Here is a 15,654-nt window from a genome sequence, read left to right as displayed (position 1 = left end):
ATGTCAAATCACAGTCAGCACCAGTGCTAAGACGTGTACTAGAATTACGAGGATTTGACCTAATTACAGGGCCACAGAAAGCTTCCTTAAGGAGGTGGCTACTGAACTGATATTTGAAGGATGAGTAGGAATGTACCAGACAAAGCAGAGAGGGAGGATGTGCGAAAATCCCGTGGCAGTGGCGGTGGCCGAGGAGCAGGAACAGTGCGAGGGTACAGGGCACGCATGAAAAACTGAAAGGAGACTGGAAGGGGGAAAGGCAGGAAAAGTATGGTGGAAAACCAGATTAAAAACATAAGCCATTCTGAGTAGGTCCTTATAAGCCAGTTGAATTTATAGCTAGGAGATGGACTCCAATGCTGTAAGGACATAATTCTATACAGTGAACACTTTTGGGGTGGGTGGGTGGGAGGGTTGTAACTCTCAAATTCCAAGTTGTCTTCATTGATGCCTAAGTCTGTGGTCATTCCAAACAGATGGAGGCACCAAATCTACTGCCAATAAATCTAGGTGTTTATGCTCTAGGTTACTGCGACTACAAGCAGGTAGGATTAATTTCTTTTTAAAAATTATGCTTTGAATTCAATTACTTGTGAGTATAATGGATTATAAATAACATAGTGTGCACTATTGAAATCCACTGCACTTTTCATGTGTGCGGTAATAAGGTGCAGTGTAATTTATGGCTTACAAATTTATGGACTGAGAGTAATAGCTCCAGACTACAGGATGTAGAATACCGTCCTTTTCAATTTCAATTTTTCCTCTAACACTGGCTAGTAAAAATTTTAGTTTTGCATTTGTGTGGCAACATTACTACCTTCTTAGTATCTCAGAACTCAGAAATCACACCATTTTTAAACCGGAAGAAATCTGTGTAGGCCATTCATTTTATCACCTCTTACTACCTCTGGAAACAATAATATCTATTTATCTGGGCAAGGTGAAAATCTCTCAGAATGAATATCTGGTATTTAATAATAATTCTTATAAATTTCCACTCCAGAACATTGTTTATATCTGTTAAATGTCCTCTGGCTTGTGAAGGCAGCCAACAATTTTCATGTTATTGAGAATATTCTGGAGATTTTTAGGGCAGTCCCAATTAAGAGATTGATATCATATGTAGAATGAGCTCAAAGATGGGCTCCAGCAGCATGAGAGAGAGAGAAAAAAAAAGTCTACTAAGCCCTGAGATAAGGGATTGCTTTTTGTATTTATGTAAGTGAGCACCATAATTATGAAGTGTAAGGAACACATGTGGAAAACATGAGATGGTAATTAGATCCTAAAGAGCATCTGAAGTATTGACAAATAAGTTTGGAGACCAATTGTCTATACAGTGTCAGGAAGAGAAAAAAAGACTGTAACTATAAACATGAAGCTTTGCTCACAAGAAAAACACATCCTTATACTTTTAAGAGGATAAAGTCAATATAACAAAAGATAAATATTCAACATGATCATTCTACCTTCCTTGTCACAATTTTAAGTTTCAATGTGTTACTAGTCAGAAATTCATTGACAATGGAATATCTGCATAAGAAAATCTGGGGCGCGTGGGTGGCTCAGTTGGTTGAGCGACTGCCTTTGGCTCAGGTCATGATCCTGGAGTCCCAGGATCGAGTCCTGCATCAGGCTCCCCACTCAGCAGGGAGTCTGCTTCTCCCTCTGACCCTCCCCCCTCTCATGTGCTCTCTCTCTCTCTCATTCTCGCTCTCTCAAATAAATAAATAAATAAAATCTTTAAAAAAAATAAAAAGTATAAAGCTGCAACAATTTAATGTATTTCCACCATTTGGTCACAATCTAACCTCTTTAGTGTTTGAGAGAACAACAACTGGCCTGCCCTTTCCTGCAATCCAACCTTTGGCTTTCCCTGTGGCATTTACACATCCAAAGGGGGACATCCTGACTCCTCAGGAGAGTGGTTTGTAAATGACAACCCTCTGAGCCTTACAGAAAATGTATTTGAAAATAAATTCTCCATGTATAAATAAACCAACAGATAAATAGATATAGGTCTAGGACACATCCAGATTACTTTTAATTCTCTTCAATTCTTCTGAAAAAAAACTATGGAACTCATTCATTTCAAACCCAACGTGCCACACAAGTCACAACAATGAGGGGCAGCATGAAATTAAGTGACAAATTGGGGGATGTGGACAATTACTGGTACAGAAGTACAGATCAAAGGATGTTTGTTCTAAAAGTCATTAACTGGTGAAAATTTATTGATTACTAATATATGCTAAAGCTCTTCTTTGTGTCTTCCGTAAGCCACCTCATTTAATCTCAGGGTGGCTTCACAAGGGTCACTGCACCCATCTCACACAGGAAAAACCTGAAGCCCCAAGAGGCTAAGCGCCAAGGTCACAAGTAAGTAATAGGGCCAAGTTCAAACTCAGGCAGTGTGATCTATCAAAAAAGGGCTTCTGGGATCCATCTTGGACTCCAGCATCTAGCCTCGATGATCAGCGGTTTTCTGAGAAATAGCTACCTTACCCTGACCAAGCCAGGACCAGAGCAGAAAATGTGTGGAAATAGGAGCTCAATTGTAATGTTTGAAGCTCTATGAAATATTTAGTTGTACCAAACACTATGTTTTAGTTAACTGTTTTTTACCTTTTTAAAGGCATGTCATTATAAAATTACCATAACTCCTTTTTTTCAAAAGGGATCCTTGGTCCTCTACAGGGAAAAATGTAAAATATTTAATAACGCTAACAAAATTCAAGACCAGAAAACACAGAATAAGCAACTGGAAGTCTCAGCTCATTGGTTTTTAGAACTCTAGGAGACCTCAGTAGCCACTTAGTCAAGAGGAATACGGAAGTCCAAGAGAAGTCAAACGACTTGCTACAAAGGCACACACAGCATGATAATCTCATAGCTAGCATCAGAAGTTGGCTTCTTTTTACTTCAATGCTCTTGCTATCAGCGTGGTCACTAAGTAAAAATGCAATATTGTTCATTATATATCAAACTGAATGGCATATATTATATATATTTTCCATTATTATGTGCTGGATCAGACCCTCCTTCCCAATTTTTAACTAATCCATGGGAGTAACTAAGAGGTATATCAAGTCATTCAGTTTATTTGGAAGCATATGCCCTTTAATAAGCTACAAGACAAATAATTTTCACAGCCAAATAATGTCACTGATCCCTTTCTCTAATTGCACTGTGGTCTTCTAACCTCTCTTTATGCACGCGCTTGATTTTCAAGATTTTGGCCTCACTCAGACAAGACAACAAGATATCAGCCTTTCTATTTTAAAATGAATGATTCTACTTTTACAGAAATGAAAGTGGAATACCGAACAGGTAGGAATGAGCTCCAGGGAGGAGATAATTTCTCCCTTTTACATTTATAGATTGCTGCCAGGGCCAAACCTAAATACTCTTAGGACATTTCTAATAGTTGGAGTTATTACTCTTTAAAAAAAAATCAACTATTTAACCAGTAGTATGTACTTAAATTTAAAACAAATTTAATATTTTTAAAATCTTTTTCTTTGCTGTGTATTTAAATGAAGGAAGCAGCTATAAAAAAAAGAATAGTTTGCTTTTCAATTCAATATCCAGTGAGCACTGAGTTAGGAAACCCTTGTAACCAGCACCAATTTCTTGTTCTTTGTTTTTATTTAGAATTTTCATATTCAGGAACAAGATCCCTTATAGTTAAAGGTGGTATTTGTAGCACAATATATAAATTATATTGGTGGAGTGAAGGTACGAAGTTTTATCAAAGTTACCTAATTCAAACATCGTTTATCATATAATGAATATCACCGGCTAAAAGTTAACATTTTGATGTGATTGGCAAGGGGCAACTTTAGTTATAACTCCTTTATTCTACTAATTTCAGTATCAGTTTCATTTTTATTCACTAAAATACTCTTTCATGTACCCATATAGAAATACTTTACCAAAAATCAATTTGGGCCTGTTTTTATTTTCTTGTACATATTCCTATTAATGTTAATTTTTTTAAGGAGCGTTTGTCTCTTGTTTTTGAACAGCTTCCTAAACAAAATAATAAGTGCAATAAAATAAACTACAAACATTTTTCTTTGTTGAAGTCTTATATTCCCATTTCTTATTGTACATTGCTACAAATAATGGCATGAAAGGCTCAGAGAGTTGTCCTGCATTTATTTATTTATTTATTATCCCCAGAACTCTTCTTTGACAATATTTTTGTCATTGTTTCCTAAAAATGAAGTGTAATGAAAGAAGTCTGTATAATTAGAGGGCTTAAATATTAGATTTTCAGTTTTTCAGCCTGTTGGGAGGAGACTGAAGGTTGGAGGTCAGTATCTTTCCCTTCTTCTTCCTCTCTCCCTACACACACATGCACACATGCACACATGTGCATGCACACACACGCACACATGTGCATGCACACACATGCACACATGTGCACGCGCACACACACACGCACACATGTGCACGCACACACACATGCACACATGTGCATGCACACACACACACACACACACACACATCGGACAGATGAACTTCTTTCAACTCTACATCTTATGGCAATTCTGCTTCCAAAAGGGCTTTGTAAACAGCCATGCATTTTTGGAAAATTAATGTTACAATAAGAGAGTTAACATTCATTTAAAAATATTCTTTGAATTACAAAAATACAAACTTCAACTTTTCAGTGTAACGCGACTATGTAAAACAAGGCACATCTGTGTTTTATTAGTCGTCTTTGCAAGCCACTTTTTACTTTGAATATTTATAAAAACTTGCCCTCTTGTGTTATTAGTTTAATAATGGACTTTATTCTACTTTCTAACTTCTTTTTCTGATTTGAAAAATGCGGCCAGATAGTTGTGATAGAGCAAGAGACAATTATTGTCCAGACACTAAATGTCCAAATTACACTCTCTGTCTCTCTGATGAACTGATAAATGAGAATCCAGTCAGAGACATTACACTAACACAATTTCCCAAACCATCTATCCAGACGTGGCTTAGACACACAGAGGCAAATCCAAGATCAGCATTCCAATCCCAACAATGTTTACAGAACACTGGACACGTTGGTCCTTTTTGTGTCATTAGGCATGAGACGGTATATCTTGATGACTACAGTACTATTCTGGGGAAGCAACAACAAAATCTGGGTTCTTCAGAATCAAGTGATCAGTGGGTGCATTCCCTAGGTAGCTGAGGACCTGGGGTCTGGACAAGTAAAGGTCATGGTGAGATGAATGGGCACTCACAGTTATGGCAGGTGGCCCCACTGTATCCCGTCTCCTCACAAGCGCACTGGAAGCTGTGCCATGTTTGCGAGCACTTCCCGCCATGCTCACAGTGATTGGGCACACATCTGTCAGAGAAAGAGACAAATAGGAATAAACCAACACACGAATGAGATTTATAAGTGGCCAAATTCCAAGCTGTCTGGGCAATATATCATTTCAATGCCAGGTTGACTTACCAAGGCAATTAATCCTTGTTAGTTTAAGCAGATTAATACGATCCATGATGGAAGGTGCCAAGCGCACAAAAGATGATGTATCACAAGCCTGGTGTTTCCCATTTTTGAGTAAACAGTAAAAATTAACAAACAGTGGAGAGACTCATTTGCATATCACAGACTCATTTTATTTTGCCTTTGCACAAAAATAAAGATACTAGCTGAATTTCCTCCTGGTGAAAGATGGAAGATTAGCCATCTTATTTCCTGTCCTATTCTTTAACAAGGCCAATACCAAGTCAGAAAAGGGTACCACTGAGTTTTTCATAGCAATTTGAGCTTTTGCAATAATGCCATGGCAACAGCTATGAGAAGATTTCTAAGACTTCTGTATGTCTCCCCATATGTCCAGCTGGCCAATGAAAGCCACCTACCCAAAGCAGCATCAAGCGTAACATAGGGGAAAAATGCAGGTTTTGTGTTCAAATCTTTGTTTTTCTATTGACTATATAGCCAAAAGTGGCTATGTAGTTTAATCTTTCTCAATATCAATTTCTCATTGAAAAAATGGAGTAATTTTGTTACAGAACCTGGGCTGGATCACCTGACGGAAGAACCAAGCGGCACTCGGAGATCTTGGAGGATAGGAGGTTATTTAATGCAAGCGGGCTCCGAGGAGAGTGGTCTCCAAAGGTCTGAGCCTTGAGCACAAACAAAGGGGACAATTTATACACTTCTACTTCCACATACTTGGCACTCTTGGTGCATTCGTGAAGCGGGGCAGGGAGAAGAACACGGACTGGTGCACGTGGGAAGCAGAGCAGGGAGAAGAACCCGGAAGAGCCCGGGGGCAAGGACGGGGACTCTCTCACTGGCTTGGTCAGCCGTCTTAGGACATAGATTTTCCTTATCATTTCCCACTTTGATGCCCCTTTTAAACACCTAGTTTAGAGGGCATCATTCTGTTTGACTCTGAGGGTTGACTGCAAGGTTTGGGGCGAACACGGGCTTAATCATAAAGCACACCAGGTAGCAGAAGACCAGGACTGACTGGGGCCAGGAAAACCATGGTGAAATGCACTCAGGAGTAGAGAGCAGAGGGCCAGTAAAAGTGGGATTTATGACCTTAGGTAGAAGCCTCGGGGGGAAAGTCCAGTCAGGAGGGGCAACAGTGTAGAGTCCAACTTCCAAGATGAGGGAAATCACGCCGGATGAGAGCCAGGGACCATGGTGAGCAGGTGTCCATCAGTCAGTGGGGTCTCGTTGAAGGTGAAGCCGGAGTGGGTTTGTGAAGTCTGGCCGGACTCTCCACTGGCACGGCTCCGCATCCGAATGATGAGTTTTCTTCTTTCTTCCAATCTTTGACCCAAACTGAGTCCCTGGTCTGGAAGGAGTGTACCTGAGACCCTAAGGAGATTGGGGTCCTCTCAAAAGGTGTACTTTTGTAATTTATTTAGGGTGGCCCCCAGGGCCTGAAGCTGCTCCTTTAATCCTTTATCTCCAGGCTGATGCCAGTTTCCTGGAAGGCTTCCCAAGCACGGGAGAGGCCATCCATATATTAATTCGAATGTGGAGAACCCTGAAGTCCCAGGCGTGCAGTGAGCACGCAGGAGAGCTAGGGGTAGCAGATCTGGCCATGGAAGTTAGTCTCCTGACAAAACTTTGCTGAGGTTCCCTTGAGGGTGTGATTCATTCGCTCTACTGTTCAGAGACCCCGTCTCCTTTTGCCTTGGGTTCAGTCAGAGGCTAGTGTGTCCAGTGGGCTCAAAGGTTATCTGAGCCTGGGAGAGGGACAGGGCAATCAGGCAGATAAAGGAATGCGTGTCGGACCTTGTGGCCCCCGAGTTCGCACTGGCGAGCCTGGCACAAGGGCTGTTGTATCGCCTGCGTCCCAGTGGCCCCAAGGACGGTCGCAGTCCTTTTGCTGAAAGGGGCCACTGGGGAGGTGACAACAGAGTGCTTGGCCCCAGTATCAACCATAAAAGTCACTGGTTGGTCCCCCACCTTCATTCTGACCATGGGCTCATGGTGGCCGAGGAGGAAAGAGCCCGGTCCGCCTCAGTCTGAGTCCATTCCTGCAAGGCCTATGAGGTCCTCCTCTCGGGTTTCTTCCTTGTAGTGGCCGGGCATTTGTTTTTCCAATGCCCTCTCTCTTTCCAGTAGGCACACTGATCCCTTGCCAAGGCGGGTGCTGTGCTTCCCCCCTTTCGGTGGGTGGGATCTCCCCTTTTGTGTTGTCCTTTTCTTTCCGGGCAGGGGCGAGGAGGCTGACTTTCATCTTTTTGTCGGCTTCCCATTCGGCTGCAACCTCCCTGTTCACGTAGACCTTATTGGCAATCTCTATTAGTTGGGTGATGTTCATCCCGGCAAAACCCTCTAGTTTCTGAAGTTTTTTTCTGATGTCTGGGGGTGGCCTGAGCCACAAAGGAGGTGTTTACCATCTGTTGGCTTTCCTGTGCCTCAGGGTCAAATGGAGTGTGTATCACGTAGTCTTTTGTAGTAGTCCCCGGGGGACTCCCCTGGTTGTTGAGTGACCGAGGATACCTTAGTCATGTTCATGGGTTTCTTAGCTCCTACCTGGCTTCCCTGGAGGAGGGCCTCCTGGTGCCGGTGGTGTGGGCCTGTCCCTCGGTTGTGGTGAAGTCCCATGCTGGTTGCTCTTTGGGTGCGGCCGTATTAGCCCAGGGAGCAGGGCTGATGACTCCCGTTGGTGCGTGCTCTTCCAGGTACTGCCATGCACCTTTCATTATTCTCCTCCTTTCCTCTGTGTTAAACAGGGTGTGGAGTAACTGCTGACAGTCTTCCCAGGTTGGTCGATGAGTCTGCAAGAGGGTTTCTATGAGGTCTACCATGGCCTGTGGTTTCTCAGAGTAGGATGGGGTGTTATGTTTCCAGTTGAGGAGGCCGGTGGTGGAGAATGGGATACTACACATCATGGAACGGCCGGGTTGGACCATCCCATCTTCGTCGTGCCTCCTGGGTTCCCACATCTCTCGTACCAGCATTTGGGGGGCTCTTGTGCCCTGGGGCGCAGCCTGGCTGTTGGTCCTGGAGAAAGTGGGTCCTCTGGGCCTGGGGGCACTGGTGAAACCAATGGCGGCAGAGTGTCTTGCGCTGAAGGGCCAGGTGTAGATGGTCTTGGGACTATGTACGGTAGGGGCAGGTTGGTTCGTCCTTGGGATCTCCGGCTAGGATTTGTGGAGACTGGGGCTTTTGCTGGTTTTCTTTGGGTCGCTTGGATGAGGTGATTAAGGCCCTGGCCTGTCCCTGCCTATTGCAAGTGAATTGCACTCAGGAGGTAAGGGTCTGAGCAATTCCTAGCCAGGAGTCAATGTACGGAAACTGGTCAGGGTGTCCTGGTTCTCCTGTTACGACTCACCATACTCAAATCACTGGGACATCGAATGTCCCTTCTGAAGGCCACCCGACATCAAAGGTGGGCCATTCCAATTCACACAGGGTTCTCAACTTGCCGGGGTTCATCCTGGCTCCATAGTCCCCTGAAAACCCCTTTCCCTGAACTTTGGGGCTGGTAAGCAGTGTGGAGTCTCCAGGTGACATTGAGAGATTTGGTCAAGACCTGTACAATGTCTGCCACAAATGCGGGTCCATTGTCACTATGGATTGTTAATGGTAGGCTGAACTGGGGCACGATCTCCCACAAGAGGACTTTAGCTACTTCCTGGCTTTGCTCCGTCCTGGTCGGGAAGGCTTCGACCCATCCAGAGTATGTGCATACTATTACTAGGAGATATATGAACCCCCTGCTCGGTTGCACATCTGTGGAGTTTACCTCTAGATCTTTGAAGGGGGTTGCTCCCGACCTCTGGACACCTGGTGGGGACTGTGGTGCCGACCAAGCATTATTTTTAGCCCATGTTATGCATCGTTCACTCGTTGCTTGGCATAGTGCTGGCAGCTGAGTGATGTAGTGGTGCTTCCTGAGAAGGGCCTCTAATGCAGTTTTTCCCAGATGAGAGAGTCAGTGATGTTCCTTGACTAGATGCCCTCCAGTTGCTGTTGGAACAAAGATGCACCCATCTGGCATCAGCCACCATCACTTTTCAGTCAGGGTGGCCCCCTCAGCCATAGCCCATTCCTTTTCCTTTTTAGTGTAACTGGGCAGAGGGACTTCTTCCAGGGATGTTAGGGCCATGGTGAGGGAAGGGGCTCTGTCCTTCCAGGTCCTCATTGGCTGCGGTCTTGGCTGCCTCATCTGCCAGACGATTTCCCCACGCTCTGGGGCCATCTCCTTTCTGGTGTCCCTTACAGTGCAAGATTGCTACTTCCTTTGGAAACCAGACGGCTTCGAGGAGTCTCAGTATCTCCTCCTTGTTCTTGATAGCTTTTTCCTGCTGCAGTTAGGAGACCCCTTTCCTTATAGATGGCTCCATGTACAGTAGCAAAGGTGTACCGAGAGTCAGTATAGATACTGACTCACTTGCCTTCACTGAGGGTGAGGGCTTGGACTAAGGCATATAATTCACCCTGTTGAGCTGACCATCCAGCCGGTAATGCCACAAATGCGGGGCTCATCTATGGTGATGTTCCCCTGTGTAGTGGCGCAGAGACAGACAAAGGGGGAGGGTGCCTCCTGAGATGAGGAGACCAATCAGATGCCCATCCGGCCATGTCCTGAAGGAGCTTAGGTGAAGCTTAGGCCATAGCAATCTCAGTGTTGTGACTTACGATCGGAAACTATTCCGATGCCGCCATAGACTATATGCCATTCACCATGGAATCGCAGATGGGCCCACTCAGACACCGTAGGCTTCTGGGGACCTTACGGGTGCCCGCCCGTGGAGTCACAGAATCAGTCTGCTTGAGCAAGCAAGGTCGGACTGCACATTCACACTCCAGAAGTTATTACATTCCCTCCCTGGGAATCCCTACCTATGAGACCTCTAAGAGGTCTCTGGGAGGTGATCAGGCTCCCCTTCCACCCCAGTGGGCGTGGGCCTGTCTGGATCCTGGGGCCCTAGGCCTTCCCAGAATCCGACGTCGGGACCAGGTCCTCACCTGCCAAGTTTCCTGGAGTCTGGCAGGAACAGCGGAGCGGGGCCGGCCCAAGGTGACCGGGGTGGGAGACTGCCAAAAATTAGGCAAGGTGCACCTTCTCTGTTATGATCCCTCGTTCCGTCACCACCCCGCCATTGCTCCCAAACCGGTGGCAACAATGGGCCAGCGCGGTTGAGTTTCCCAGTCAGAGAACCAAATATTACGGAACCTGGCCTGGATCGCCCGACGGAAGAACCAAGTGACACTCGGAGATCTTGGAGAATAGGAGCTTTATTTAACGCCGGCGGGCTCAGAGGAGAGTGGTCTCCAAAGGTCTGCACCCTGAGCATAAACAAAGGGGGCAATTTATACACTTCTTCTTCCGCATACTTGGCACTCTTGGTGTACGTGCGAAGCGGGGCAGGGAGAGGAACCCAGACTGGTGCGCGTGGGAAGCAGAGCAGGGAGAAGAACCCGGAAGAGCCCGGGGGCAAGGACTGGGACTCTCTTGCTGGCTTGGTCGGCCGTCTTAGGACACAGATTTTCCTTATCAATTTTACCTATCTGATAAGTAGTTTTAAGGTTTGTAGGAAATGCTCATAAACGAGATAATTAATAGGCAGGAAAGAGAGGGGCAACATATGGGAACTATGAATATCTGGACTGCAGCTTCCAGGGCACAATTTCATCGCCTGCCTGTACTTCACAACAGTGAGGTTGAAATCTGTTCAGAAACAGTCCTATTTCAACAGCAGACTCTCTCCTTTTTCGTAGCTGTATCCACTTATTCCTCGCAGTTCCTCTCTGCGACTTCCCCGCAACCTGATTCTTTAAGATCCCGATAGAGATGCTCACAGACAACAAAGGTATTATTATGTATTAACATTCACAAAAGATTTCAAGGTTTTAGTAAGAAACTCTCTAAAATGGAAACGTCTGCCCAGATTTAAACAGTGGAATCTCTAGTAGTGGGTCACAGGCAATGGGCCGATAGACAGCCACGCTGCATGGGACCCCTTAGTCATCATGCCCTGGTAGCTTACTGCTGCAAAGTTTGATAGGAGTTGCTTCAGAGACAGCATTCGCTATGTCCCGTTCTTGATTTACCATCAGTCATGCCTAAACCTGGTGTGGCAGGCACACCCCCACGAGGCATAGAACCTCTGATTCTTACGTAGGAACGCCATTCCTCTACAGCTCTTTGCAAACCTTTAGTCACGCAACAAACATCTACTGAACACTTGCTCTGTGCACAACACGTGGGAAACAGAAGGTAAATAAGATTTCAAGAACTGACAGCCGACAAAAGTGAATATACCGTACATATGAAAACTACCATGTAAGATGGAAATGAAAAGTGCAATAATCAGGGGCAAATAATGCAGGATGGAGTCACACAGGAGTGATCATATGTAGATTTGGGGCACGATATAAAGTCTTTAAGTAGAGCCTCGATGAACAGACAGGATTATAAGAGAAGAAACTGAGAGGAAGTGCATTCCTGGGGGAAAAATACAACAGAAGCAAAGACACAATGTTGGGTTATCATGGGGGGGGGGATGGAAAATTCATTCTATGCTAAAAAGGCACTTGTATTTCATTTGAATTTGGGCTTGGTGTTATCAAGGCTACCTAGAGGGTCCTTCTCCAAAGACTTGATCACCTAGGTGGAGATGCGGGATAAGATTCACACAAAATACAGCACCAGGCAGAATTTGATGACTCATCAAAGGAACAGGAAAGGCTACAGAAATAGGGATATCAGAGTAGTTATCGGTAGAATATAAATAAAGGCAGAACATAAATAAATATAAAGTTTAGAGCACTCCCCCGGGGCCTTAAAAGGGGAGTTGCATTTTCATAATTAACATGTTGGAAGTGTTCCCAGCAGGGAAAGCGAGAAAGTGATGACAAGGAGGCAAAACCACGCCATCCTGCCCCCTGCCCAGGCAGGCAGGCAGGGGCTTCTGCAGAAGGTGTTTCTGCTCACAGTCCTGATTCTCTAGACCATGAGACCAAGCAATGGGACGGACACTCCAAAATTATGGAAAACTAAAAAAAAAAAATCCGTGATACTTAAGTCTGTGTATGCCTCTGTGTGGTATATTTACTTTCTAAATGGTTGTGGGTTAATATTAGCTCAGCCTAATAGTGAAAGTAATTTACATCAGCTCATTATAGCAATTAATTCAGGGGGAAGTAGTGCAAAGGACTGAGTTGCAAAGGAAAACCAGGTTGGAATCTAAATGTGCTCTAAATAATGCACAAAGCAGAAAACCCACCTCTCAACGATAAAAAAAGACTACTGTGTACTTACACACACACAAACACACACACACACACACACACACGAGGAGCATATAACCATCAAGTGAGATTGACTGAATAGTCCTAAAATTCAGTATTAAGGATTTCTTTAAAAGTGATCTTTTATTTAAATGGGATTTTAATATTTTATTTTTTAATGTCTCTTCCTTATAATTTGTATTTTTAAAATGGACACTGTCCTCATGCTGATTACTGGCATTTAGTTGTTAATGGGGAGAGATGTTTTATTTCCAAGTCGAATGGTTTCAAATGTAATTCCAAACCCTAATACTTCATCCCTGTATTTAAAAAATGTTAGGGCCAGTCACCAAGCAAAACAAAATACGAATTAATCTAGCTTCCGACTTCCTGTTTATTTCTTCTCCTATACTCGCATAAAACCATTTGCGTAGGTCCCACAACCCACTATCACATTGTATAGTAGTGATTTGCTTGAGCATCTTGTCTCTTCTAAACTGTGAGACTCTGCAGTTAGGGATTTTTATCTTCTGGTCCTTAGCATGGCAGGTGCCTCGTCCACCCTCAGGAAATGGCTGCTGGCAGACCCACTGAAGCAATGGAGGAATGTGATGACCGTGAAGTTACACCACGGGACTGAAGTAAGTCTGGAGGAAACATCTCTTTTACTGCAAAAAATAGGGACTAGTGTTATGTATGATTTTAGTCTTACATCCAGACTCTTGCTCCAGTAAAGTATTAGATATATAGTTTGTTTTACAGCAGGTCCTGGCTTGGAAGTTTGCGTCGCATCAAACACGAATCCCAATGGCTCCAATGTGGCTACTTGAGAACTAGTTGAGCAGGATCAGAAATGTGCAGGAAGTTGGCAGGTGTCAGTTTGCTGTGATCAAAGGGCTCCAGAAGGGATAGATCCAATGAACTCTGTCCCCAGAGAGCCCTGGTATCAGACTCTTTCAGCTGCAACCATCCTTCCAGTTGTAGCAATGCTTTCCAAAATGCTTTAGAATCAAAATGCATTTTTTTTTCAAATGAAACTGACTTACACCACAATAGGTAAAACAAACAAAAGCTAATATCTAAAAGTCACGTGTATAATAATTAATATAAAATCAAACGCTACAGACAGAGTAGCTGTTTGAATGGATACAACAATTCTATCCAGGGTTAGAATGGATGACAGGTGCAGTTTTATTTTACCCAATCTCTTTTATTTCTATACTTGATTTTAATAGCAAAGCATTGACAAAAATGGTATTCATGGACTTAAGAACTGTGAATGGTACCAGGTTCGTTCACCACAGCCCACTTCTGTGGATACTACTTAAACAGAGATGGCAGAAGAAATTTTCTTTCAAATCTCAAGAACGTTACTCTGACAGCATAATTGAGTGCAATGGTGGTCTTCAAAACACTTTGAAAGTGCTTCTTTTCTTTTTTTTCTACAGTGCTTAATAGTTAAAATAGAGAGTTTAAAATAAAATTAAAATCAAACCTTTGTGTTACCTTGAGAACGACATTTGGTTCTGTAGAACTCCATATAAAACTAGACTGTTTCTCTCAAATACATTCACATGATACCCAATAATGATTAACGGTGGAGTGTTTCTCTGAATAGCTTGCTGTTGCTGATATCCTGAGCTACTGCTACACAAAAGTTCTCAAACTTTCATGCACATAGAAGTCACTAGAAAATCTGGTTAAAATGAAGATTCTGATTACTTAAGTCTGGGGTGGAGTCTGAGATCCTGTAATTCTAACATGTTCCCCAGTGATGCTCATGCAGCCGGTCAGAGGAACGCATTTTCAATTACAAAGCTCAAGAGCATTCCAGCTCTGGCAGTAGCCTCTCAAAGAATGAGAGCACCAGGAGGAGAAACAGCCCAGAAGGGAGGGCACAGGGATGGGGTGGGGGGCAGAGACAGTATGCGGGAAGGGCAGATTTGGTCTAGGCTGCCACTTCCCCACTCAGAGTGACAATATAATAATCTCCTAATCCCATTTAGTAGGTGTAATCACTTCAGAACACCTGAGTTTAGACCTCATCTAATTCATAGAGAGTGATCACTGAATATGAAGACAATTTCATTTGACCTTAAAATCAAGCTCCATATTCTCAGTCTGAGTCAGCTGAGATTTCCCACCCACTTAGTTATTGTACAGAGGCCAGTCTGCAATACTTAATCTGCTTTCAGATTAGTACAAATTTTATACCTGCTCATTAAATATGCCTTGTCCTAAAGTTTAGAAAAGAAAACTTCAGGTTAGGTATAGGTTATTTTGCGAACTATTGGAAAATTATTTGGAGTGATTTATAAATTACTATTCCAGTGCAAATTACCTCTTGAATTTTATTTTTTTTCTTTCATCTTGGCTCCCAATTTTATTTTTGCTTATCAAGCCAAGAAATTCATTTAGAAAGTTTGATTTCTTAAATGCTCTTTTTCACACCCCTGGCTCTCAGAGCTATTTCCACAATCAGGGCAGAATTTTCTTCTGTATTACCATCAATATTGATCTCAACAATATTTTAGTGCTTTTATTTTCACACTAATTAGATTTCAATTTTAGTTGAAGGCATACTCTCTATGAAGTATATATCATTGCCTTACATTTTTTCCTGTTCAAACTGAAATTATATAGAGAAATAATCATAATTCCAGCAACTAATTTAGTATTTCATTACTAAATAACTTAATTTTATAGTTGTACAACCAGAAAACCTAATGTTATATTGATGGTACTACTTCAGCAAGCATGTATTTATGGAAATACTTAAATGCAGAGATATTTATTATACCTCTGCATTATGCCCAAAGTTTCCATTAAGAATAATCAATCATATTTGGTCTGCATCTTTCCAACAATTATGTATTTCTAGACAACCATATCAATCATTAATTGTAGCCTTACTATATAAACAC

The 15,654-nt window shown here is 43.1% G+C and overlaps 1 protein-coding gene across 1 annotated transcript in view; it reads right to left on the bottom strand.

Moving 5' to 3' along the window:
- The window catches only part of CNTNAP2 (contactin associated protein 2), a 1,403,550-nt gene that overhangs the window by 731,824 nt on the left and 656,072 nt on the right, over positions 1–15,654 (bottom strand). The window contains exon 11 of the mRNA XM_088018399.1: positions 5,250–5,356. Within this exon, the coding sequence (XP_087874525.1) occupies positions 5,250–5,356 (107 nt within the window). The remainder of the gene's footprint in view (positions 1–5,249; positions 5,357–15,654) is intronic.

Source organism: Eumetopias jubatus, unplaced genomic scaffold (genome assembly GCF_037043125.1).
Source record: "Eumetopias jubatus isolate StellerSeaLion01/CBP00866 unplaced genomic scaffold, mEumJub1_p1.0 scaffold_14, whole genome shotgun sequence".
NCBI lineage: Eukaryota > Metazoa > Chordata > Mammalia > Carnivora > Otariidae > Eumetopias > Eumetopias jubatus.
This window is presented reverse-complemented; position numbering and strand designations above follow the sequence as displayed.